This window comes from Nomascus leucogenys, chromosome 22a, assembly GCF_006542625.1.
Source record: "Nomascus leucogenys isolate Asia chromosome 22a, Asia_NLE_v1, whole genome shotgun sequence".
In the NCBI taxonomy this organism is placed as follows: domain Eukaryota; kingdom Metazoa; phylum Chordata; class Mammalia; order Primates; family Hylobatidae; genus Nomascus; species Nomascus leucogenys.
In genome coordinates this window covers 108739470-108767095 of record NC_044402.1, presented here as the reverse complement: position 1 = coordinate 108767095, position 27626 = coordinate 108739470, and the positions used below count along the sequence as shown (strand labels likewise).

The 27626-nt window shown below is 42.8% G+C and overlaps 1 protein-coding gene across 3 annotated transcripts; it reads left to right on the top strand.

Moving 5' to 3' along the window:
* On the top strand, window positions 1-27169 carry C22AH2orf80 (chromosome 22a C2orf80 homolog). 3 transcript variants are annotated; one of them, XM_030803098.1, is made up of 10 exons: window positions 1-28; window positions 173-287; window positions 3491-3606; window positions 5832-5913; window positions 8132-8214; window positions 9856-9943; window positions 10310-10381; window positions 20313-20400; window positions 21325-21443; window positions 26711-27169. In XM_030803098.1, the coding sequence occupies exons 3-10, from the start codon at window positions 3566-3568 to the stop codon at window positions 26717-26719; spliced, it is 582 nt and encodes a 193-aa protein (XP_030658958.1). In that variant the 5' UTR covers window positions 1-28; window positions 173-287; window positions 3491-3565; the 3' UTR covers window positions 26720-27169. The 3 variants fall into 3 exon arrangements, with proteins under 3 accessions (XP_030658958.1, XP_030658957.1, XP_030658959.1); XM_030803097.1 differs by having other exon boundaries at window positions 173-291; XM_030803099.1 differs by lacking the exon at window positions 10310-10381 and having other exon boundaries at window positions 173-291.
* Window positions 27170-27626: the final 457 nt, after the last annotated feature.

Below are 27626 nucleotides of genomic sequence, written 5' to 3'. Positions count from 1 at the left end.
TTTAGATGGGAAACATAAGCCTACTCAGGTAAAACGACACGTGAACTTCAGGCCAGGATCACAATCCTGTCCCAAATATATGACTTTCAGCCCTCCCTCAACCCTTAATGGGGGTGGGCGTGGGGGAGTGTATTTTTAAAACAATGATTTTAATTCATTCACTGTTTCCTAGCAACCAGGAAAAAGCATGTGTTCCTGATGTCTGTGAGCACCAGTCTGAGATACGCGGATGCTCCAGCATGCCTCCAGAAGCAGAGAAGGAACAAAAGCACTGGAATCGGTCTCCGGTTGGTGAGCGATTCTCAAAGGGGAATTTGTTAAGAGCAGGCACTTAATAGAACAGTCCAAGAGACCTGTACCACGATTGCAGGTGTGCAGCAGGGAACCTGCATGGAATGTGCAGATATTTTCCAGGAAATGATATTCCTATAGAATTTGGGGGCTCTGACTTCTAGGGAACTGTTTCTATGAAACAGCTAAAGCCTGAGACAGCTGACATCTTTCCAGTACTTCTTTTATGTGTGCTTTCAGCCACACACAAAACACACAGCGGTCTTGTTTTCTTTAGAGCTCTATAGACAGGGAAGAGGGATAATTGGCAGAATTCAAATCTAGCTGAATTAGAGTCCGTGCAAATGGCCTTCTTTAGACCAGGCGTAGCTACTAAATGCATATAAATCACTGACTTCTACAGCTGTAAGGAAGCTCTCCAATCATTCAATGCTTGTTTTGCAGAGGAAGAAATGAAAAAACATAGGCAAATTAATCTGTTCAAGGTGCACAGCTAGTTGGTGGCCTCACAGGGTCTTCTGACCTACAGCTTAGTGGTTTGGGAGTGGGACATACTCATACTTTAAAGACTGAAACCTTTGCATATTATACTACATTGAATGGCGGTGGTGGGGGCAGGGGATGGGGAGGATGAGGGATGATCTAAGATGAAGCTGTCGTAACAACCAAGCAATGCAAATATTATAACTTGTAAATCTGAAACTCAAAGGGCTTTCTCAGAATTACAAGACAAGAATGGATTAAAGCACATGCTAACTGTGCCTTACTCCCTGCCAAGGAATTGAGATAGGCCAAATAGTCTAGCAACAAATGTTTTTCCAAATTATTGAATCAGAAGAATTTTAATGCATGCCAGACTTTATAGAGTTACAGAATGTTGGGGCAACAAGTGCTCTTGGCAATGTTAACCAGGCCCATCTTTTTGGATAACACCTGAGGCTGGGAAGCAGAAGATGCACAGCCACATCAATGAGTGTGGCTTTCCTGGGTCCAGTGCTCTTTCTTCTCTAGGCAATAGGGCCACCTCTATGGTTTGCTGCATCCTCTCCCCATTGACTTTGTAGGGAGCAATATTATTGTCTTGATACTTAATCAATTTCCTGTGAAATGCTCTTACTTTCTTCCCCACTTTCATCTTATCCACATCCCGTCCACTCCCCAAAAACTAAAGCAGATGTAGTAGCAGCAAGAATGATCCAAAATGGCCGGGCGTGGTGGCTCACGCCTGTAATCCCAGCACTTTGGGAGGCTGAGGCGGGTGGATCACAAGATCAAGAGATGGAGACCATCCTGGCCAATATGGTGACACCACCCCCTCTCTACTAAAAATACAAAAAAATTAGCTGGGCATGGTGGTGCACACCTGCAGTCCCAGCTACTTGGGAGGCTGAGGCAGGAGAATTGCTTGAACCCAGAAGCCGGAGGTTGCAGTGAACCGAAATCGTGCCACTGCACTCCAGCCTGGCGACAGAGCGAGACTCCATCTCAAAAAAAAAAAAAAAAAAAAAATTATCTAAAATAATGAAGGTGGCCTAGGGAAGAATTCATTTAGATCAGCGCCATCCTGTTGGCTCTTTGCTTACTATTAGTAGAGCTGAATCAAGTGAAGCTTAGTGTTTATATGGTACCATTTTCAAAAAACCGTTTCTAAAGTTTGTTTTCCAATCATCTTTAGAGTAGTGATTTAAATATACATACAATTTTAAAAGTACAAAGGGTGGTATAATGAACATCCATGGACTTAGAATTCCAGAATCAACAATTATTAACATTTTGTTATATTTGAGTATTAGGGTTCCTCAGAGAAATTGAACTGACAGGATGAGTGTGGATACACACACACACACACACACGGTGCAGTATAGGCTTAACCATCTCTTTCACTCAAATATTTTGATTTTACGGAATTGGCTCACATGACTGTGGAGTCTTGGCCAGTCCAAAATCTGATAGAGGAGGCCAGCTGCTCACAGACTCAGGGAAGAGTTGCAGTTTGAATCCAAAGGCTGCCTACTGGCAGATTCCTTCTTGCATGGGGGAGGTCAGTCTTTTGTTCTATCAAGGCTTTCGACTGATTGGACAAGGCTCACTCAGAGGACAATCTGCTTTCAAAGTCCACTGATTTAAATGATAATCTCATAAAAAAACACCAGAAACATCCGGGAGAATGTTTGAATAACTATTTGGTCATAGTGGCCCAACCATAAAATAAATTTAAAAATAGGCCGGGCGCGGTGGCTCACGCCTGTAATCCCAGCACTTTGGGAGGCCGAGGCGGGCGGATCACAAGGTCAGGAGATCGAGACCATCCTGGCTAACGCGGTGAAACCCCGTCTCTACTAAAAATACAAAAAATTAGCCAGGCGTAGTGGCGGGCGCCTGTAGTCCCAGCTACTCGGGAGGCTGAGGCAGGAGAATGGCGTGAACCTGGGAGGCGGAGCTTGCAGTGAGCAGAGATCACGCCACTGCACTCCAGCCTGGGAGACAAAGCAAGACTCCGTCTCAAAAAAAAGTAAATAAAATAAAAAATAAATAAATAAATAAATTTAAAAATAAATAAAACATCACGGATAAAGTTGATATTCTATTTATACCTCTCCCTGAGTACCCCATTCAATAGTGATGATTTTCTATAGACTCCTTTTTGGTGACTTCAGACCCCTTTTGACCCCATTACCTGATCTTCAACTTCTGGTTCAATGTGGGGGTGGGAATTGAAGACATATTTCCCATAATCATATTTTCTTTCAAGGATCTCCTGGCAGTAGGAGAGTGTAGATGGATTCTACGGAAAACGCCATTATGAGCCACTGAACCAGGGTGAACTCACTGGGAGTTGAATGCTCACAGAAAAACCCAAGCACATTCAGATCTAGATGTATCACATCCATCTAGTTTGGATGGTTCTGCCCGCATAGTCTCATCAGCTATTACACAAACCATTTTGGTTTTACTTGCTAGATTATTGCAAGGAAGAGTAAATTAGTAAGTGTTGGAAAATTTGGAAGGAATAAAAGGTGTCAAATAAACACAAAAGTGCAGTGCATGAGCCTCCAGGCAGCTTTTTGACCCTGAACCTGCTGAGTAAGAGGCCTGAATGAGGTGCTCCCTCGGATCCCTTCCAGAGCCTAGGACTCCATGACTGGTATTTGGAGTGATAGCATCCCTAACTCAAATTCTCTCTGATTTGCTGCTGTAGCCTCTAGGCTGAGAGAAGCTGGGTCTAAGTGTAGTGTTAGCTGCGGATACCTGCTCAGCTGGCTAAGCCTTTAACATGGAAAGAAGGCTCATAAAGAAGGAAGTGAAAAAGCTCTTGTAAGTATCATTGAGAATAACTTTCATTTATGACACTTGGCATTCGGTGGATTTCATGTCATGGATGGCTTGGGTTTTGGCAGCGGGTAAAAATCTAAGGAAGAATCTATTTCTGCATGGTAGGGGAAAACCAGAGGATGATCTGGCCTCTCTCGGTTTCCTGCCAGGGAGGCCTCACATGTGGTGCGAGGCAGGATGCTGAAGCACTTGGGAGGATGTTTCTGCTGGCAGCCTGCACATCCGAGGCATCCGCATTCTAGAGCCTGAGAGCTGAGCCTATGTCCCAGTCAGCCTATGTAGGCAGGATACACCGTTGAAAGAGGCTGGCCCTGCTGGTAAAAGGTATAGGAGAGATTCCTGAAAGGGCCCAGAATCTAAATTGCAGCCTCTGCTCTGCCTCTTTTATTGTCAGCTTTATCAACTAAGAAATTCATCTCCTTTTTCTTGACATCTGAACATTTTTAAAACGAACACAGAAAACATCAAGTTTCCTTTGAAAGAAATGTTTTCCTCCCATGGTAGTGTTTGACTTGTACTTAACAAATGTTGGTGAAAGATCACAAACCATATAAAAAGAAAAAAGAAAGATTATGTTCTATCTCATATGTGTTATAGACACAACAGTAATAGCCTTTTCATCAAAGAGCTTATCACCATCCCCATCAAATATCTTTTCTCGGCCTTCTAAGACAATTTTATTTTAACAAGCCCTTAAAAAATACTAGAAGAAGGCCGGGCGCGGTGGCTCACGCTTGTAATCCCAGCACTTTGGGAGGCCGAGGCGGGCGGATCACGAGGTCAGGAATCAAGACCACGGTGAAACCCCGTCTCTACTAAAAAAAAAAAAATACAAAAAAAAATTAGCCGGGCGTGGTGGCGGGCGCCTGTAGTCCCAGCTACTCGGAGAGGCTGAGGCAGGAGAATGGCGTGAACCTGGGAGGCGGAGCTTGCAGTGAGCCGAGATTGTGCCACTGCACTCCAGCCTGGGCGACAGAGTGAGACTCTGTCTCAAAAAAAAAAAAAAAAAAAAAACTAGAAGAAACTATGAATATACATATATGTACATATATACATGTATACACATATATGTGAATTCATATATAGTACACGTGTACACATATATGTGTATGCACATATATGTGAATTCATATTCATCTCTTGCTTTTAAGCAGAGATTATATTGGCATCAGACTTCAGGAAAATGAATTTGACCCAAAAGGAGGAAGGGAACTTACCTTTCTAGATGATATGGTAAAGAAAGGTACGCTGATGCGAGTCATATTTGTGTTATATGTTAGAGGCCAATAGAATAGTAAAGAACAAACCATGATCAGGAATGCCAACTCTTCCACATATCTCATCCAAAGAACTGGAATTTCCAAAGTGATATAAATACAAGTTTATATCCAAAGAATACATTTAGGCTACTTTAAAGTATCCTGAAATTTCGGCAGAAATTTAAGAATTTTTATTAATCTAGTTAAGCTTAATGACTCAGAAGAAAAGCTTTTAGAAGCCAGAAATAAACTTATTCTCCACCTTATGTAAAATTGTGAGATGTGCTGAAATCAACCTGGGAGATGCCATAGTCCTTCTTTTCCTGCACCCATTTTTTCTCACTGACATTCCCAGGGTAGCACCTTTCTCTCTTCTCTCCTCATGGTGCTTATTTTACCTTCTTTTATTAAAAGTCACTGTTAGGAAAGGATCCAGTAAGGATAAACTAAAGTGGAATCACTAATAAGTTTTTATGCATTCCTCCTCCTAAGGGTATCTGCATTCTAAAGAGAAAAAGCCTTACAGCAAAATAATACTTACCTACAGAATTTTATATATCTGGAATTTATCAACTTTGGACATGCTGCTTGAATTTAACACGGGAAACAAATGCTTATTTTAAACAGTGTGTCTCAATCCTTTTGGTCTTGTAAAATCATTTCTGTGTGTGGGTATTTGGCATATTGCTTGCTTTCCTGTAAATTCTGTTCCAACTGAGTTTAATTTTTAGATAAATATTATTTCAGTTAATTATGGTTAGACATTTTAAACTGCAGCATTGTAGAATTATCATGTAAACCAAAACTGAATATTAACTCAGCTACCAGAGCATCAGCAAATTCTCTTGTATTTTGGTGGGGGAGGGAGGGATGGGGAAAAAAAAGCCTTTTTCTGCAGACTGAGCCCATGTCACTCCAATGGTTCAATGCTGCTCTCTTGCTTTTAAGGGGAGATTATATTGGCATCAGACTTCGGGAAAATGAATTTGACCCAAAAGGAAGAAGGCAACTCACCTTTCTAGATGATATGGTAAAGAAAGGCACGCTGATGCGAGTCATATTTGTGTTATATGTGTATTAAAGAGACAGAAAAAGGATCTAATTTATACAATAAACAAGGCTAATATTGACACCCATCCCCCAAATGTCCTCTACCTCATCTTCCCCTCACCCTGAGATTGTTCATATGGTCATTTCAACCCACTAACCAGAAAGCAAAAAGAGAATGAGAAAATAAAAATCATGAGAGTTATTTGCTCTTAGGAAAGAAGATTAAAAAGCAAAATTAATGCAAGGCAAAATGTTACATCCATGGAGTTAAGAGTTTGACAAAACTAGCTATCACGTAGTTCTCAAAATAATTTCTTTACCATTTGCATTAGTGGGAGAAAACCAAATAAATTAAGTAACCCTAAAAATCCTTGGTGTTATTTATTTTGAAACCCAGATTCAGGATCTGAAAGTTCACATCACAGAAATTAAGGAAGAAACCATATAAAGATCTAGCTCAAAAGAAATGAGCAAACCCTCAGTTTTTTCACTGCCCATTTACTATCCTTACACTAATAAAAAAGACTCTCTCTCTCCCTCCACTCCCCTCTCCTCTTCTCTGACTAAAGTAGAGCCAGGCTCACTGGCTTTCAAAACTACCCTGGAGTTAAGGAAATAGTTAAGCCTTATTCTCTCTGTACACATATTAAACAGAGAAATTAAGTAGATTAGAGCAGTGCTTCTCAAACTTTAATGAGGTCGTATTACAAGGCTATTTTGATTCAGGAGGTGAAGGGGGGGCGGGGGCGGGGCCCCCCATGGCCTAGGAATTTGCATTTCAAATGAGCAAACAAGTGATGCCAAGGCATCAAACTTTGGATCCGGTTGCAACATTTGGTCATGCTCCCATTCTTCCTTATTTATTTATTCATTTAGGTTCACTGTTCAGTTTAGTTCAGTCCCTGGAAGAAATAACTCCATTGTTAAAAAATGTTAAAACTTCAGAACGCCTCTACAATAATTAAAAACAGAACCAATCTTCCCTTTTCTGTTTGTGGGGACTGAAAGGAGAGAAGGAATATTTTGATAGACAAATGGTAAATATGCTTAATGAACAAGAACTCTTAGGAATTACTAGGAAAAGGTGGTCACTATGATAAAAATAAGCCTCTGCATTGGTTCTCAGCTTTTTACTATATGTGCATGTGAAACTCTCGGCAAGTCACTTACTCAGGTCTACCCCCCTCCCCGCCCGCCCCGTCCTTGCCTAATGCTACTTCCTCTACCTGTGATTTCCTTCCCCATCTGTAGACATTCTCATCCCACAAGCCCCAGCTCCAATGAAGCTTCCTTCTCCGAAGCTTCTTAGGGTTCTAGCTATCTCCCCAGGTAGACATAAAACAGCCCATCCCTCCAAATTCCCACCACACTGCCCCTGTAACCCTGGAAGCACATTTCTGACATTCTACTCACAGAATCAGAAATTGTTCCCTGCAGCCCTGTTCCCCCACCCTTACCTTTTACTATTTTAAAATTTAGGGAAACTGGCCGGGCGTGGTGGCTCACGCCTGTAATCCCAGCACTTTGGGAGGCCGAGGCGGGCGGATCACGAGTTCAGGAGATCGAGACCATCCCGGCTAACACAGCAAAACCCCGTCTCTACTAAAAATACAAAAAATTAGCCGGGCGAGGTGGCGGGCGCCTGTAGTCCCAGCTACTCGGGAGGCTGAGGCAGGAGAATGGCGTGAACCCCCGGGGGGCGGAGCCTGCAGTGAGCCGAGATCGCGCCACTGCACTCCAGCCTGGGCGACAGCGAGACTCTTGTCTCAAAAAAAAAAAAAAAAAAAAAAGTAGGGAAACTGAAGCCCAGAAAGCATCAGTTACTCACCTGAGGATATTCCTTGAGTTGTTGGCAATACCTAGATTTGAGCCCAGATTCTCTGATTCCAAGTTTATTATTCTTCACTGATCTCTCCTTTCTTTTCCAAATCACAGAAATCAGATAACTGCTCTAGTGGGAAATAAATTTAATGTCTGAAGATCCCAAAATATTTCTGGCTGATTCATCCCTGTGAGGTGAGGTCTGAGAAAAAAAAAAAAAATCTAGCCGAGCATCAGGTTATTAAAGCTAATGATCCTTCCCATTTTGGACATGACAGACTAGAATAGGCTTAGCAGTGCCATTGTCATTGGGTCCGGGGAGTACTTCGGCCAATGTCTAAGCCTGTTTCTTTGCTCTCTGTGCTTCCTGATCCCAGGCACACTATGACTTGGCCATCAGTGTTGCTTTGCAATGGCTGGATCCCTCAGAAGACTTAACTTGGCTGGAGTGGGAGGAACTGTAAGTTGAAATAGGTTTGTTGCTTTCCTCTTTAAATTGTGCCTGTGATTAACGATAGAGGAAGTTCCAGCCCTAACATCTTCCATCATGAGGCACTCTGATTTGAAAACACTATAGGGTGAATATCCCTCTTCAATGAGACACCTGAGGAACCTGAACAGTTGCCAACTTGAAGAAGTTACATGTTTCCATGTTTTGCATCTCTACTAATTGACTTCTGTGAGATAAAAGACCTTCTCGCACAGAATGTTGTGTCTTAAGGGGCCAGGCGCGGTGGCTCACGCTTGTAATCCCAGCACTCTGGGAGGCCGAGGCAGACTCGTTACTTGAGGCCAGGAGTTCAAGACCAGCCTGGACAATATGGTAAAACCTCGCCTCTATTAAAAATACAAAAATTCGCCCAGCGTGGTGGCGCACACCTGTACTCAGGAGGGTGAGGCAGGAGAGGAGAATCACTTGAACCCAGGAGGCGGAGGTTGCAGTGAGCCAAGATTGTGCCACTGCACTCCAGCAGGGGCAACAGAGTGAGACTCCATCTCAAAAATAAAGAATGCTCTGTCTTAGAAACATGACTGCTTTACTGTGTACATGCCATGATTTAAAACAGTCGGTTCTATGGGTAAAGGCTGTAACCTTTTCCTAAGGACTACCAAAGAAATTCTTAAGCATTTAGGCAGACATGTATCTGAGCTGAGCTGTTTGAAGTGCAGAATAATTTTCTTTCCGGGATTACCGGCATTTTCTGTCATGTATAGGGAGGGTTCAGGCAGACTCACTCAACTGGTAACAACACAGAACTAATGAAGACAGGATCAAATAGCTTATTCTGGAGGCCTGTTATTTTTTTTCTACTCAATGGCTCGGACTACACACCTGAACCTAGAGAGTTGTAACAGTTAGGGTTTAGCTGTAATGAGCAGAAAATCCAATTTGAACAGCCTTAAGCAAAAAAAGGTGGGGAGTAGATTTTATTGCCCTTGTATCTGAAAAGTCCATGGGTAGGACTGTGTTAGGCATGGTTTAATTCAAAACTCAAACAATGTCATCTGGATCTACCTCTTGATTCCATTTCCTCAGGGTGAACACCATCCCTAGTTTCAGCCTATTTCATTATCGGGGGAAGGGTGGATATATATTTTTTTAATCACCTAATTGTGTCTCAGTGGCTGTTACCTGACTTGTCTAGAGTTGGACAGTGGCAGCGCAGGGGAGGTGGAATACACTGACAGCTCAGTCCACAGTGTGTTTTTCATCTTTGGAATCTAGGGGTGTAGTCAGCTTCCCTAGAAGCATAGAGGCTTACGGTGGGGTTAGGTAGTTCCCCCAAAGCAAATTGTCACAAGAAGGGGAAAGGATCATGGTTTGCAAACCATAAACATCCACCACAGTGGCCAGTCTGCCAATCTTTGATTGCTGTGAAAACATGGATAGATGAGGCCAAATTCATCACCATTATTGGAAGATTAAAAATTCAAAGTGTGGATTTCACCGATGGAGGAACAATCGCATCAATTTTATTAATATAAATAAGCAGATAGCACACAGCCATTGCAGATTACTTACCGATTATCATCACAACCTTAGCAGGCATCAAAAAGAACAAGAATAAATCCTCCACTTGTATTTCCTATTCCCCATTAGGAAAATGCCATTCCATGGCAGACCCATATATCCAAATCGCAGAGAACGAGAAGCTATGATTTTATCATCTTATGCTGGAATCTTAATGGTAAGGAAAAGAATACTATCTGCCTATATGAATGTTTCATGTCTACTTTGAGCATTTTTACAGTAATGAATATTTACATTATTTTTCAACCAATGTTTCTAAATGTTTAGGAGTTACTAATAGTAAATGTTTCATTTTTTAAAGTAATAAAAAGACTAACTTCTACACTGTATGTGAAAACATTTATTTAAGAGGCAAAGAAAAAAGAAAATGATTTATCCATTGATCAGAAGTTATTTACTGTATTTAGTACTTATGATACCCAAGCACAGTTTTAGACATACTAGAGCTATATTAGCTTTGTTTTGTAATAAAAGAAAAGCCATGGTATGATCATACTTTGTTATTGCTGTTGTTGTTTAACAGAACAGTATCCCGATTGAGGAAGTCTTTAAAATTTATGGGGCTGATTCTTCTGCCGATTCTGGCACCATCAAGGTAAAGGTGACCTGGGATTGTCAATATAAGGGATTTTTAGAGAGAATTTATTTAGTGTATAAATGTATAATGTATTTTCAGACATCAATTATGAAATAACAGTTTTTTTTTTTTTGTTTGTTTTTTTTTTTTTTTTTTTTTTTGAGACGGAGTCTCGCTCTGTCGCCCAGGCTGGAGTGCAGTGGTGCGATCTCGGCTCACTGCAAGCTCCGCCTCCCGGGTTCATGCCATTCTCCTGCCTCAGCCTCTCTGAGTAGCTGGGACTACAGGCGCCCGCCACCACTCCCGGCTAATTTTTTGTATTTTTTTAGTAGAGACGGGGTTTCACCGTGGTCTCGATCTCCTGACCTCGTGATCCGCCTGCCTCGGCCTCCCAAAGTGCTGGGATTACAAGCGTGAGCCACCGCGCCCGGCCTTGAAATAACAGTTTTACATCAAAATGTACAAAACCAGACATAACCATTTCTTAGCTGAATAACATGTTTGTGAAATGCCTTTCATATGTAAAAGACCATGTAGTAATAACAAATGTATCTTGTGTACGGCTGAGAAGGGGCAGCAATGGGTACAAGGCTTGCGGGCCAAACTTTACTCTGTTGTGGTTTTGGTTTTTTTTGAGACAGAGTCTCACTCTGTCACTCTGGCTGGAGTGTAGTGGTGCGATCTCAGCTCACTGCACCTCTGCCTCCTGGGTTCAAGGAATTCTCGTGCGTCAGCCTCCAGAGTAGCTGGGACTACAGGCATGCACCACCACACCCGGCTAATTTTTGTATTTTTTGGTAGAGATGGGGTTTTGCCATGTTGACCAGGCTGGTCTCAAACTCTTGGCCTCAAGTGATCTGCTTGCCTTGGCCTCCGAAAGTACTGGAGTACAGGTATGAGCCACCATGCCGACCTCTGCTCTGTTTCTAATAAATGTAATTTTTCACTTATACTTTTTGTAATGTAGATCTGGTAGGTCCACACTGTTACCTTCTATGATGTACTATATCTTTTAGAACTAGGACAAGATCCACAAGGCTAATTCTCATGACAAATTCCCTAGTTTACTGCTGATACATCTTCCTTTCCCACAACACTACTTTTTTTAAAGACGGGTCTCACTACTGGTCTCAAATTCCTGGGACCCAGTAATCCTTGAAATCCTGGCCTCAGCTTCCTAAGTAGCTCCACTCTCAGCTCCTCCCATGAAACTACTTTGAAATCATTAACAGTAGAAGCAGCAATGACCTGGGAGTTCAGAGACCTGGGTTTGAGTTCTGACTCCACTACTATGAAACCCTAGATGCGTCCCTTTCCCCCTTTGGGCCTCCATGTGACTGATCTTTAAAAAAAATAATAAATGGGTGTTCTGAATAATTTTTAAGACCACTTCCATTTTTGCCACTTGTAAATATATGAACATTAAGTAGACATTTAAATATGAACTGCTATTTAGAGGTGAACTACTAATCCCTTCACCTTTGGATACCTCTAGAAGAGGGAAGAGGAAAGGGAAGGTAAGGTGGAGAGGGCCATGCAGTGGGAGGGGGGAAGGGGAGAACCAACGCCCTCACGCCCAGGTCTTCTGCTCACACTGTGGCTTTCCCTGCCCCCACCTGGATTCAGAAGGGAGGACAGGGCAGGGGCAGGGCTGTGGCCACAGGAATGCCTGCCTCCCTTGCTCTTTTACTGCAGATCATTGTGCAAGCAGTGGGGTCATGTAGAGTTCAAGAGCCCACCAGGTCCACCTTAGCAGTCAAGTGTTTACATCGAAACCAACCTTCCTATCACCTTAATCCATAAGTAACCTGACTGTAGTCCTGAGACTCAGATGCCCTTGATCATTGTGAAAATCAGAACTTTCTTTCTGATCCCTCTAGTTTCAACTCACTTCATTCACTCATTCATTCATTCATCTGTTCATTCAGTATAATTGTAGGTGCAGGGGATACAGTGGTGAGCAAGTCAGACAAGATAACTTTTTAAAAACTTTTTTGTAGGCCGGGTGCAGTGGTTCATGCCTGTAATCCCAGCACTTTGGGAGGCCAAGGTGGGTGGATCACCTGAGGTCAGGAGTTTGAGACCAGCCTGGCCAACATGGTGAAACCCCAACCCTACTAAAAATACAAAAAGTTTGCCGGGTGTGGTGGCGGTCGCCTGTGTCAGGCCTCTGAGCCCAAGCCAAGCCATCGCATCCCCTGTGACTTGCACATATACATCCAGATGGCCTGAAGTAACTGAAGATCCACAAAAGAAGTAAAAATAGCCTTAACTGATGACATTCCACCATTGTGATTTGTTTCTGCCCCACCCTAACTGATCAGTGTACTTTGCAATCTCCCCCACCTTTAAGAAGGTACTTTGTAATCTCTCCCACCCTTAGGAAGGTTCTTTGTAATTCTCCCTACCCTTGAGAATGTACTTTGTGAGATCCACTCCTGCCCACAGAACATTGCTCTTAACTTCACCGCCTATCCCAAAACCTATAAGAACTAATGATAATCCACCACCCTTTGCTGACTCTCTTTTTGGACTGACTCAGCCTGCCTGCAGCCAGGTGAAATAAACAGCCATGTTGCTCACACAAAGCCTGTTTGGTGGTCTCTTCACACGGACGAGCATGAATGCCTGTAATCCCAACTACCGGGGAGACTGAGGCAGGAGAATCTCTTGAACCAGGAAGACGGAGGTTGCAGTGAGCTGAGATCATGCCACTGCACTCCAGCCTGGGCAACAAGAGCAGAAACTCCGTCTCAAAAAACAATAATGAAAAAAAAATTTTTAGGGATGGGGGTCTCCCTATGTTCCACAGCCTGGTCTTGAACTCCTGGGCTCAAGCGATCCTCCCACCTTGGCCTCCCCTAGTGCTGGGATTAAAAGCATGCACCACCACACCCAGCCAAGATTACTTTTCTTATAGATCTTACATCCTATATTGAAGCTTACCTTGTTTGAGATATAAGCTACCCCAATCCTGATGCTCCTCAGAGATCAAGCTGTTCTTCATTTTCAAAGAAAGCTCAGCTCTCTGTGTTCCTTGGATAGCCAAGCAAATCATACTGCTTCATTCCTGCTTGTCTTTTTCTGCAGCTTTCTCCCTTCCAGGCTGCCCTTCCTCCTTTTCCCCTACCCCTCAGCACATATACATACAAGCCTGAGCCCCAAACCCTTCTGTTTCAGTCACTGTTTTCTCCCTGTCATCTTCTGGTTCCTGGGAGAGGTCTAGAAAGGCATCAGCACATCTAACTAGTTGGTCCCAACTCAAATGGCTAAAAGACTAATATGGAAAATCACATCCTGGAGAGGATGGCACCCAAGCTTGGCTGGGTTATCAATCAAGAAGGTTTGCAAACATGGGTGTCTGAGTAGCTCAGATAAATCAGGTTCATTTAAAGTTGCTAGAAGGCCAGGCGCAGTAGCTCACACCTGTAATCCCAGCACTTTAGGAAGCAGAGGTTGGTGGGTCACCTGAGGTCAGGAGTTCGAGACCAGCCTGACCAACATGGTGAAACCCTATCTCTACTAAAAACACAAAAAATTAGCGGGGCATGGTGGTGCATGCCTGTAATCTCAGCTATTTGGGAGGCTGAGGCAGGAGATCTTGGCAGGCAGAGGTTGCAGTGAGCCCAGATTGTGCCACTGCACTCCAGCCTGAGCAACAGAGCAAAACTCCATCTCAAATAAATAAATAAATAAATAAATAAATAAATAAAAGTGCTAGAAGGGACGACAGGCCATGTAGAAGTGGACCAACCAATCTCTACCTATCCATCTGATCACTCATTTATTCATTAAAGAGACTTTGTTCAGCACCTTCTCTGTTCAGTGACACATAGTCCCCATTCTCACAATCAGTGACAATAACCAGCTCTGAACAGAAAGAGATAATATTATCACAGAGGCTGACTTTTCTTTAAAGGCTTGTATTTGTTTTTTGTTTTAATTTTTGTTTGTTTGTTTGTTTGTTTCTTGAGATGGAGTTTCCCTGTTGTTGCCCAGGCTGGAGTGCAATGGTGCAATCTTGGCTCACTGCAACCTACGCCTCCCAGGTTCAAGTGATTCGCCTGCCTCAGCCTTCTGAGTAGCTGGGATTACAGGCATGCATTACCACGCCTGGCTAATTTTGTATTTTTAGTAGAGATGGGGTTTTGCCATGTTGGTCAGGCTGTTCTCGAACTCCTGACCTCAGGTGATCCACCCACCTCAGCCTCCCAAAGTGCTGGGATTACAGGCATGAGCCACCGCGCCTGGCCACTTGTATTTGTTTATTGCTATGTGATGTGAATGATGGCTCGATTATATATATATACACACATATATACACACACACACAATATATACATATGTATGTGTGTATATATATAATGAGCCATTGATTACTATACTACTATATATGTATACATATCTGTATACATATGTATACATATATACAGACACATATGTACAGAAATGTATCTGTATACATATATACAGATACATATATACAGATATGTATACACATGTATACAGATATACACATATGTATATATAGTATATATATAGATATGTTATCCGAGAGGCAGGTTGTGTAATGTTAAGCACTAGGATTCCAAAGCCTGGCCTCCTGGGTTTGAATCCCAGCTCCACAGTTACAAGCAGAATAATCCTGGACAAATGTTCTAACCTCTATAATTCTCAATTTCGTTTGTAAAAACAGGGACGCAAAGATGGGGTTGTCGTGGGAATGAAGTAGGTTAGAATCAATGAAGCCCTTAATGTCTGGCACACAGTAACCTCCAAATAATAGCTTTAATTAAAGTTCTGGTACTCAGGGAATGGAGGTCTGGGGCTGTCCTGTGCATTATGGGATGTTTCACAGCATCCCTGGCCTCTGCCCATTAGATGCAAGTAGCTTCTCGCCAGTTGTGACAATTTAAAATGTCGGCCGGGTGCCATGGCTCATGCCTGTAATCCCAGCACTTTGGGAGGCTGAGGCAGGCGGATCACTTGAGGTCAGGAGTTCGGGACCAGCCTGGCCAACATGGTGAAACCCTGTCTCTACTAAAAATACAAAAATTAGCTGGGTGTGGTGGTGGGCGCCTGTAATCCCAGCTACTCAGGAGGCTGAGGCAGGAGAATTGCTTGAACCCAGGAGGCAGAGGTTGCAGTGAGTGGAGACAGGGCCACTGCACTCCAGCTTGGGAAACAGAGGGAGACTCCGTCTCAAAAAAAAAAAAAAAAAAAGTCTCTAGACTTTGCCAAATGTCCCCAGGGAGGCAAAATCACATGAGATTGAGAACCACTGCTCTAAATATTCAAAAATTAAATAGCTAATCAAGCATCCATGTGTATTATTAACACAATGTAAACTTTGCCTCTTGGACAACCAGTGATCACAGAGGGTGTAATTTTAGTTACCAATACAAGAGCCTAAGAGCCTGAGGATCTGCCCCCGTGAGCCTCACAAGCTCCCCGCCTCCAGAACGCCAGTTCAGGCCTTACTCTTGGAGCTGCACATCAGCTGCGCACAGGTACTTTTGCCACATCTTGAATTAGAAATTAGCAGGACCTCTCGATAGAAATGTAGCATTTCAAAGACTGAACTGTAAGGCTATTTTAAAAGAGTCTTTTGGAATTTAACATAATTTCAAAAAATGGTTTTAACTAGAAAGAGGAGTTTTAAAAAAAAGATATTGCCAGAGATTCTTCTTTAATTGCTACATATATCTGAATGATTCCTTCCGATAAAATGTCTCGTAAGCAACAGCTAAAATCCTTCCCAAGCAAAAGCTTAAAACTCTGTTGAATACTAATCAGATTATGCAGAATTACCTGCAACTGGAATTGGCCGCATGACAATATGGGTACTGTGCCAGGCTTGATGGCTTTCTCCGGGACTATGTGCTGCCACCTGATGGTAGAAAGGCGTCATAGGCGCGGCATTGCTCACCAACTCTGTTAGCCTTAGGTTTTACCTCCTGAGAGGGAACTGCTTTTTGCTGATAGAGAGCTTTTTTCTTCTGAGCATTCTGGACTCAGAAAAAATTCAACTAAAGACCTTACGCAAGTGAGAGTTATTGACAACTAGCCCCGGATAAATATAAAATGTCTTACTCTTTTTTTTTTTTTTTTTTTGAGACAGAGTCTCACTCTGTCACCCAGGCTGGAGTGCAGTGGTGTGATCTTGGCTCGCTGCAACCTCCGCCTCCCGGGTCCAAGTGATTCTCTCACCTCAGCCTCCCGAGTAGCTGGAATTACAGGTGCGTGCCACTGCGCAAGGCTAATTTTTTTGAATTTTTTTTTTTTTTTTAAGACGGAGTCTCGCTCTGTCGCCCAGGCTGGAGTGCAGTGGCGCGATCTCGGCTCACTGCAAGCTCCACCTCCTGGGTTCACGCCATTCTCCTGCCTCAGCCTCCCCAGTAGCTGGGACTACAGGCAACCGCCACCACGCCCGGCTAATTTTTTGTATTTTTAGTAGAGACGGGGTTTCATCGTGTTAGCCAGGATGGTCTCGATCTCCTGACATAGTGATCCGCCCGCCTCGGCCTCCCGAAGTGCTGGGATTACAGGCGTGAGCCACTGCGCCCGGCCTTTTTTGAATTTTTAATAGAAACGAGGTTTTGCCACGTTGGCAGGGCTGGTCTTGAACTCCTGACCTCAAGTGATCTACCCACCCCCGCTGCCGGCCTCCAAAAGAGCTGGGATTACAGGCTGAGCTACCACGCCCGACCGTGTCTTATTCGATTTTAACCTGAAGAAAAGAGAACATAAATCTTCCTTCAACATATCGAACAAAAATAAAAATATTCTTCAGCTCCATTTGATGGAGAAAGAGGGAAACAGAGAGAGTGGAAATGAGCACAACAGAGAGAAGAAAGAGACAAAGGCAGGTGGTCAGACAGCACTAGAACCTCTGCTTTCCTTCTTTCTTCATGAAGCCAGACCCCGACGCCTGACTGGCTATCATTGGAGTCCATCCTAACTGACATCCAAGTCCAGGGCATGTCACAGGGAAACTGACTGATGTTCAGTCCCAGCTTTGTCACTTGCTAGCGGTGTGTCTTCAGATAAGTTATTTCTCTCTGATTCCCAATTTCCCCATATGTAAATAGGCATGTCTAAACAGGCATGATTACACTTACCCAGACACACCTGATCACTCTGAGGACTCAGTGAGACCGCACGTATCGAGCACACGATGGTGGCACCAGGGGACTTTCCATATTAGTGCTGTTATTTCCAAGCTCACCCCCACTCGGGATGACCAGCCTCCTTCCTCCTGATAACAACCTGGTCCCTTCGTGATAGGCCTGGCTTCCACCCTCTCACACTTACTCCAGTAATTTGCCAAGCGTCTTCTCTTTTTGGAGGATGCTGACTCAGACCGAATTGTGCAGAAATTTTAAAATGTTTTCATGATAAGGGGAGGGACCTATCTTTTAAACAAAAGTTCAATATTGACAGATCTTAATCATGAAGAATTGGCCAGGCACAGTACCTGTAATCCCAGCCCTTTAAGAGGCTGAGGCAGGAGAATCACTTGAGCCCAGGGGTTTGAGACCAACCTAGGCAATGTGGCAAAAACCTGTCTATACCAAAAAATACAAAAATTCGCCAGGCATGGTGTTGTGTGTCTACAGTCCCTGCTTCTTGGGCGGTCGAGATGGGAGGATCATTTGAGCCTGGGAGGTGGAGGCTGCCGGGAGCCAAGATCTCGCCACTGCACTCCAGCCTGGGTGACAGGGTGAGACCCTGTCTCAAAAATTAATAATAATAATAGTAAACGAGGGATTAAAAACACACTTTCAATATTAATTGTGTCCAAATGAACACTTACCAATATATATTTAAAGGACAAAGACCAAGCAAACAAACACATCCAAGTGTGTAAAATGGAACGGTATCAACAGCTTTAAAGCTCTGCATACCCTCTCCTGTCTCATACCCTTCCTTTCGCCCTAAGTTACCACTAGTTTGAATTATGTGTTGATTACTATCTTTTACTCCTTTATAGTTTTACCACATATGCATCTCTAATCTATATATCGTTTAATTTTGCACATTTTTTGAGTTTTGGGTTTTTGTTTTTGTTTTTGTTTTTGTTTTGAGATGGAGTCTCGCTCTGTCGCCCAGGCTGGAGTGCAGTGGTGCGATCTCAGCTCACTGCAAGCTCCACCTCCCGGCTTCATGCCATTCTCCTGCCTCAGCCTCCCAAGTAGCTGGGACTACAGACGCCCGCCACCACGCCCGGCTAATTTTTTTGTATTTTTAGTAGAGACAGGGTTTCACCATGTTAGACAGGATGGTCTCGATCTCCTGACCTTCTGATCTGCCCGCCTTGGCCTCCCAAAGTGCTGGGGTTACAGGCTTGAGCCACCATGCCCAGCCTTGAGTTTTTATAAATAGGATATTAGCAAATGTGTCATTTAATGTCTTTCTTTTTTCATTCAACATTATGTTTCAGAAACTTATTAATACTGCTGCACATAGCTATAATTTCTTTTCACTACATGCAGTATTCCACTCTAGGAATGTACCACAATGTTGTCATCTATTTTTCCATTTCAGGCACTTGAGTTTCTTTTTTTTTTTTTTGAGATGAAGTTTTACTCTTGTTGCCCAGGCTGGAGTGCAGTGACGCAATCTCAGCTCACTGCAACCTCTGCCTCCTGGGTTCAAGCAATTCCCCTGCCTCAGCCTCCCGAGTAGCTGGGATTACAGGCATCCACCACCACACTTGCTTAATTTTTTTTGTATTTTTAGTAGAGGTGGTGTTTTGCCATGTTGGCCAGGCTGGTCTTGAACTCCTGACCTCAGATGATTCACTCACCTCAGCCTCCCAAAGAGCTGGGATTGCAGGCATGACCCACTGTGCCTGGCCAAGTTATTTCTTGCAAAAGCAAGAAGCATTGCACAGCAAAAGAGTTGTGTTTTTTTTGTTGTTTTGTTTTTTGTTTTTTGTTTTTTTTTTTGAGACAGAGTCTTTCTCTGTCCCCCAGGCTGGAGTGCAGTGGCGCAATCTCGGCTCACTGCAACCTCCACCTCCTGGGTTCACGCCATTCTCCTGCCTCAGCCTCCCGACTAGCTGGGAATACAGGTGCCCACCAACACGCCCGGCTAATTTTTTGTGTTTTTAGTAGAGACGGGGTTTCACCGTGTTAGCCAGGATGGTCTCGATCTCCTGACCTCGTGATCCGCCCGCCTCGGCCTCCCAAAGTGCTGGGATTACAGGCTTGAGCTACCGCGCCCGGCTAAGAGTTTCTGTATGGTATATGCCTAGGAATGAAATTGCTAAGCCATGGGTATAAGCATCTTCAACTCTCTACATAAAGCTAAATTGCTTTCCAAAATGGTTGTACCAGTTCTATTTCTACCAGCAATGCAGGTTATCTATACTGGCTTTTTCAGTTTTGTCAGTCTGTTAAGTGTATTATGGTATTTCACTGTGGTTTAGATTTGCATTCCCCTGATTACCAATGGACAACTATTCATATGTTTCTTCTTCTGTAAAGTGCCTGTTAAAGACTTTGGGCCAGATGAGTGAACCAACAATTTTGCATTGGGTAGGCAGGGGGAACTGTGCCAGCGAGGGAGAGTGGGCGTGGGAGGACATCAGGATACATTTCTCAGAAGGGGTGATATTTGAGCTACATGATAAAAGAGAGGTAGGTGCCTCTAGGCAGAAAAAGAGGAAATGGCTATAAAGGGAACTATGTGAAGAGCGCCTGTGTGTGACAGGATATTCTAGGCAATGGGAACCAAGCATAGGAGCAAAAGGCCATGTGTGCAAGTTCACATTCATATGCTTCACGCGCCCCATCAATGGACTGTGAGTACTGCCCATTGGACAGTACTCAACAATTGGACTCAAAGATTCTGAGATGATTAAACAGGCCAAATGCTGTAACTAGCAGGTGTTCATGCCGCAAAGGATGGACAGATTTTAAAAGTAGGACTGTTTTCCTTTCAGGTTCCCAGTGTTTCGTCTCTCCGCCTCTCCTTGCACCCCTTTGCCATGTTAACAGCACCCAAAGCAGCAGCATACGCCCGCAAACAGAGTAAGCCTGGTTACTTTCATCTGCTTAGAGGAATGTAAGTTAAACTAGGAAATTAGGAAGTAGGCTCACCAGATAAGGTCAAAATTGTAATGGGAATTAGATTTCTGTGTCTGGTTGAATTTAAAAGAACCAGGGGCTCTTAGGGCTTGATTTCCCTCCATTACTGAAATCAAGGAAGTCTTATTTTTCAGATGCTTTGGTGATGGGAGCAAAGCACTCCAGAAGCAAAGGATCTAAAACTGTGAGTGGGCTGGACAGGGTGGCTCACACTGGTAATCCCAGCACTTTGGGAGGCTGGGCTGGAGGGATCTCTTGTGTGCTCAGAAGTTTGAGACCAGCCTGGGAAACTTAGTGAAACTTCATCCCTACAAACATAAGCCAGGCACAGTGGCTCATGCCTGTAATCCCAGCACTTTGGGAGGCCGAGGCGGGTGGATCACCTGAGGTCAGGAGTTTGAGACCAGCCTGGCCAACACGGTGAAACCCCATCTCTACTAAAAATATAAAAATTAGCTGGGCCTGGTGGCAGGAGCCTGTAATCCCAGCTACTCGGGAGGCTGAGGCGAGATAATCGCTTGAACCCGGGAGGCAGAGGTTGCAGTGAGCTGGGATTGTGCCACTGCACTCCAGCCTGGGCAACAAGAGTGAAACTTCATCTCAAAAATAAATAAATACATAAAATAGCTGGCCATGGTGGCATCCTCCTCTAGTCCTACCTACTCAAGAGGCTGAGGTGGGCGGATTGTTAGAGCCCAGGAAGTAGAGGCTGCAATGAGCCGTGATGGAACCACTGCACTCCAGCCTGAGTGGCAGAGTGAGACCCTGTCTCAAAAATAATTAGTTAGTGAAATGAAATTAAACTGTGGATGGACACATTTTTTGAAAAGTTTCACATACAGATATGGTTACTGCATCTGTCTGTAGGTGTCAAGTCAAGAAAGGGAACAACAAATAAAAATGCCACCAGCATCTCTGCAAAGGAAGCAAATGCCACGGAATGGAAATCATCACAAAGGTTTTCAGATACACAGCCAAAGCACAAAGTAGGTGTGAAATTGGAAATTGGACCAAACTGATACCAGCTATTTTGGGAGTACTTTCCTGATAAAAGTCTAGCCTTTGGGGTCAGATGCTCTGGGTTTGAATCTAGAGCGGACTGCTTACCAGCTGTGGGACATCAGGCAAGCTACTTAAACTCTCTGTGCCTCAGTTTCCTCCTCTGCAAAATGGGAAGAATAATGATACCTACCTCTTAAGCTTGTTGCGGTGATTAACTGAGATTATTCATGTTAAAAGTGCTTAGCATGGAGTAAACGCCAAATAAATAATAGCCATTATTATCTTTTCAGCATTTGAAAAATACTATCTACAAGTTAATTGGCTGTTACTCTGTTGTTGCAAATAAGTATGTTGAGGAGAAAGTATGTATTAATATCTGTATCCCAAATGTTTCTATCCTTGATCCCTCTCTCAGTAATAATAATTTTCTTTTTTCCTGCTTAATGTCTCCCCTGCTCCTGCCCTGTCCATCTGATTCCTGATTTATTTGTGGCAGAATTCAAAGAATGGTCAGAGATGGACAGGGCTGGAAAGAAAGGAGAAAGGGAGGAGGGCTCTTTGTTCTTCCAGCTCTGGGCTCTCAAATGTGACGTGCAAAGTGAAGAGAAAATTTAAGAAGTCAGAGAGACTTCTCTGATCAACAGAATATAAGCTGAGAGGGGAGAGAATCAGAAAAGTGGTACAGGGTGGGTGTCTGGGATTCTGGGATATTTTAGAGTTTTGTTGAATGAGAGATGTTAGATATGCTGGAAGGCTCTAAGGTAGAAAACGGGGAAGGGAACTTTGAGAACTGATATACTGACTTATGATTGGGTTTGCATCAGGAAATAAGTGACAATTTAAATTCATTTTTATTTAGTTTGGCTGTTGTACCATGCATTTTTAAGTTGAATCTCTGAATACACCAGACTACATGAGGCTTAGGATTTATTCGGATTTCAGAGACAAACTGTCTTCTCTGTCCCTTATATCTGATTAATTAGAAGTGTAACTTTATCATAGCAACTGCTTTAGGAACTGACTGAATTTTCTTTTTTTTTTTTTTTTTTGAGACGGAGTCTCACTCTGTCACCCAGGCTGGAGTGCAGTGGCGCAATCTCGGCTCACTGCAAGTTCCGCCTCCCGGGTTCATGCCGTTCTCCTGCCTCAGCCTCTCCGAGTAGCTGGGACTACAGGCGCCCACCACCACGCCCGGCTAATTTTTTGTATTTTTAGTAGAGACGGGGTTTCACCGTGGTCTCGATCTCCTGACCTCGTGATCCACCCACCTCGGCCTCCCAAAGTGCTGGGATTACAAGCGTGAGCCACCGCGCTCGGCCGGAACTGACTGAATTCTTTGGTCATATCAGGGTTTTAATAAATGTTATTCTGATAACAGAACAACTGCAGTATTTGGGGAAATTATCACCATATTCAATTTTCCTTCAAACGTATTTGCTATAATAAGATTTGAAGGTATTAGATTTTCTTTTTTTTCTTTTTCTTTTTTTTTTTTGAGACAGAGTCTCACTTTGTCACCCACACTCGAGTGCAATGGCACAATCTCAGCTCACTGCAACTTCCGCTTCCCGGGTTCAAGCGATTCTCCTGCCTCAGCCTCCTGAGTAGCTGGGATTACAGGCATGTGCCACCACACCCGGTTAATTTTTGTATTTTCAGTAGAGGTGGGGTTTCACCATGTTATCCAGGCTGGTTTCAAACTCCTGCCTCAGTCCCCCAAAGTGCTGGGATTATAGGCATGAGCCACTGTGCCCAGCCGAAGGTATTAGACTTTCTAGAACCATATCTATGTTTCTGAAGAATTTTTTGAAGAATTTGAAAAATGAGGTCATTTTTTATACGTGTTTGGAAGCAGCAAGTTTTAGAGAGCAACACAAAACAACAATGAAAAAACAGTAACAACTCCAGAAATCACACACACACACACACACACAATCTAGACTTTAAACTTAATCACACACCACAAAGAGATCTCTGAAACAGGGGTTTATAGACACCCCCCTCAAGCCTCATCTATGGACCCTATATAAGGAAATCCTACCTCTAAAGATTACTCATTGGTATCTTATATTTAAATATAATTTTGTTCCATATATGTTTTCTTCCACAACCACTGAAGATTGTCGGATTCTTGATGGAAGCATATCTTTTATTTCCTTAGTATTTCTCACACGTATATAAAGTACTTTGCAGGCAGCAGAGATTCAGTAACTATTTTTATTTAGTGAATTAGTAGGTAGTAAGTGAATAGTCCTTAGGTGACGGTTCTCAAATCTCTATGCCCTGTCTATAGTGATCAAAGGCTCAGTTCTGGGGACCAGACCTTTCTATAGGCTGATTGATGCTTGCGAGCCCAGGAGTGTCAAAAGAACAAATGCCCATGTTTTAGTAGGGCCCCAGGTCCTGAGATGAATCCCTTCCAGAAAGGCCCTTTCTTAACAATCAAATGACAGAAAACCCATTTGTGTTTTTTCTTTCACACTTTATTATTTGTGCACTTCAGGCATTTTTTCCAACTCTTGGGTAATGTATCTTTTAAACTAGCTTTAAAAATTTTAATAGTATACATGCTTATAAGTAAAATTTTCAAGCCAGACAAAAAATATAAAATGAAAAGCAAAAGAACTCCCTCTTCTTCACACCCCTTTCCCACTTTTCAGAAATAACCACTGTTAATATTTCTTGTGATATTTAAATATTTGCTACACATATACATATAAATATACATATATGTATGTCTCACTGGTTTGTTAGAAGTCTTTCTATATTAAAGGAATAAGTATTTTATTAAATGGATGAAAAACATGCTTTCACAGCTTGGTATTTGAAGATTTTCATTTTAAATATTTGAGCTTGATGTTTTTCCTTTTTGGCTTGTAGATATTATATGTCTTTTAGCTGAAGAACAATTTTTTTAACCTCAAGATAAAACAATGCCTTATTCAGAATGTTTTATTTATTTCCAGCCACCGAATTTCTTCATAGAGTAAGAGAAAAGAGGAAATTATTTTAAAAAAAAAAAAATCACGGCCAGGCACGATGGCTCATGCCTGTAATTCCAGCACTTTGGGAGGCCAAGGCAGGCAGATTACTTGAGGTCGGGCGTTCAAGACTGCCTGAACAACATGGCAAACCCCATCTCTACTAAAAATACAAAAATTAGCCGAGTGTGGTGGTACACACCTATAATCCTAGCTACTAGGGAGACTGAGGCATGAGAATTGCTTGAACCCAGGAGGCAGAGGTTGTAATTAGCCGAGATTGCACCAGTGCACTCCAGCCTGGGCAACAGAGCGAGACTCTCTCAAAACAAACAAACAAACAAAACCCTCAGTGTTCTGGGAACAGTTTTTTTGTTTTTTTGTTTTTTGTGAGACAGAGTCTTGCTCTGTTGCCCGGGCTGGAGTGCAGTGGTGTGATCTCGGCTCACTGCAAACTCTGCTTCCCGGGTTTAAGCGATTCTCCTGTCTCAGTCTCCTCAGTAGCTGGGATTACAGGTGTGCACAACCACACCTGGCTAATTTTTGTATTTTTAGTAAAGACGGGGTTTCACCATGGTGGTCAGGCTGGTCTCGAACTCCTGACCTCGTGATCCACCCACCTCAGCCTCCCAAAGTGCTGGACTTATAGGTGTGAGCCACCGCGCCCAGCTAGGAAACAGTTTTGAAGATTTTTTTTTTAAATTGCATTGTCCTCGGAAAGCGTCAGTAGTGGGCACATTACTAGGAAGTAAATTTGGAATGAACAGGACCATACTAAAGAGCTAGAATACAGCATACTTCTTGAATCCAGGCTACCCACTTAATAACTTGAGTAAATTACCTAATCTCTCTGTGCTTTAGTTTTTCATCCCTTTAAAAAGTCATAATAGTACTTACCTCATAGGGTTGTTACAAGCACTAAATAAGTTATATGTGTAAAGGCTTAGAAAAGTGTCAGGACAGGCCGGGCGTGGTGGCTCACGCCTGTAATCCCAGCACTTTGGGAAGCCGAGGTGGGCAGATCACGAGGTCAGGAGATCGAGACCATCCTGGCTAACACAGTGAAACCCCGTCTCTACTAAAAAATAGAAAAAAATAGCCGGGCGTGGTGGCACCTGTAGTCCCAGCTACTTGGGAGGCTGAGACAGGAGAATGGCGTGAACCCAGGAGGCAGAGCTTGCAGTGAGCTGAGATCCCACCACTGCACTCCAGCCTGGGTGACAGAGCGAGACTCTGTCTCAAAAAAAAAAAAAAAAAAAGAAATTCAAAATAATATCCTACAAGCATAATACACAACTGCTAAAAGGCCAAAAACTGATTTGCTTTGGGTAGGACTGGTTAAAAGAAGTATAACTTTTTAATGTGAAAATAATTTCAAACTTAGAAAAGATTTGCAAGAATAATATACAAAGAACACACATATTCCTTTTATACAGTCACTAATGGTTAATGTTTTGTTCTGTTAGCTTTATTATATTCTGTCTTTGTCTCTCTGTATATAGATAAAGATACATAATTTTTTTTCTGAGCCATTAGAAGTTATATATACTCTACCACTTTACCATATGTACCTCTGTATTTCTTAAGAGCAAAGTCATTCTCTTAAATAACCATAGAATAGTTATCAACTTAAGAATATCTATTATTGGTACTTTTATTTAATGCACTCTCTATACATCAATTTTGTCAATTGACTCAACAATGTTCTTTTGTTTTTTTTGTTTTTTTTTTTTTCTTGAGACGGAGTCTCGCTCTGTCGCCCAGGCTGGAGTGCAGTGGCGCAATCTCGGCTCACTGCAAGCTCCGCCTCCCGGGTTCACGCCATTCTCCTGCCTCAGCCTCTCCGAGTAGCTGGGACTACAGGCGCCCGCCACCACGCCCGGCTAATTTTTTGTATTTTTAGTAGAGATGGGGTTTCACCGTGGTCTCCATCTCTTGACCTCGTGATCCACCCGCCTCGGCCTCCCAAAGTGCTGGGATTACAAGCGTGAGCCACCGCGCCCAGCCAATAATGTTCTTTTTAAGCATTGTTTTCCTTCTGTAAAAGATATCCAGTATGGGATCACATACTGCATTTAGTTGGGAAATATAACTCAATTTCCAAATATATCAGAATAATTCCATGAAAATTCCTTTGTAATTACATTAATCTAATCTATCTTTGTCAGTAAGTCAGTATCTGATATTTGACCTTAACTTCCTATAGACTTATTGTCTGTGTCCATGTTAAATTGATGTGCTTGATACCAAAATCATCTTTTATTCTGCAGGTCACTTAGAAAATTGGAACTGTACCATGGAACTTCATAATAGATTCTCTGGGAGCAGACGAGAAGCATCATCTTAAAACCACAGCTCTTGCCAGTACATTTTTCTTTACAACTAGTTTTTGATACAACTGCACTGAAGTGTTATTTTTGATGTTGAGCTTTCTTCTTTTAGAAGCATATTGCACGGCTACATTTTGTTAAAAAAAAAACAAGTGTGATCTTAACGCTACTTCACTGTGACTGGAAGACTGCTGGAGAATTCAGAAAGTATATAGTATTTCTGTGTTAGAGCAAGCTGGCTTTGTAGCACATTTTACAAATGTGTGCCATTGAATATTGCACAGTGATGGAGTGGGAGGCAGATTTCCAGAGTTAATCCAAAATAAAATTAATCTGTCATTGATTGCCTTTACTGTGTTCTCATATGAAAAAAAATTTTAAATCATTTCAATAAAGCATAAAAAAAATGAATACAGGCTTTCTCTCAGTAGACTATAATGACTACTAGGAGGGAAGATATTCTGGTCTTTTAGTACCTTACAAAATGCTGATTAGGCACATGGCTTAGCTTATCAATGTATGTAATAACAACTTGATCACATGAATGTCAGTACACATAATACATTTCTTAAGGTTTTGGTGTGCCATCTGTCTACAGAACAGTTTTCATCAGCATGTGCAAAAACACAGATGGGGATCGTAGACTTTTTCTGAAAATGGTGGTGTATTCTCATGAGGGGCTGGGAGACCAGTGCAACGTTTTCCACACTGGGTTTGATTATGATTGTAAGTAAGATTTACCAGTAGGCCTGCAGCTAATTTGGGGGGGGCAAAGGAGGGAATCAGCGACTTGTGGTCCTTGCATGCACTGCTAGGTGTCTAGCTTCATAAGACTTTGCCCAGTTTTCTTTTGCCT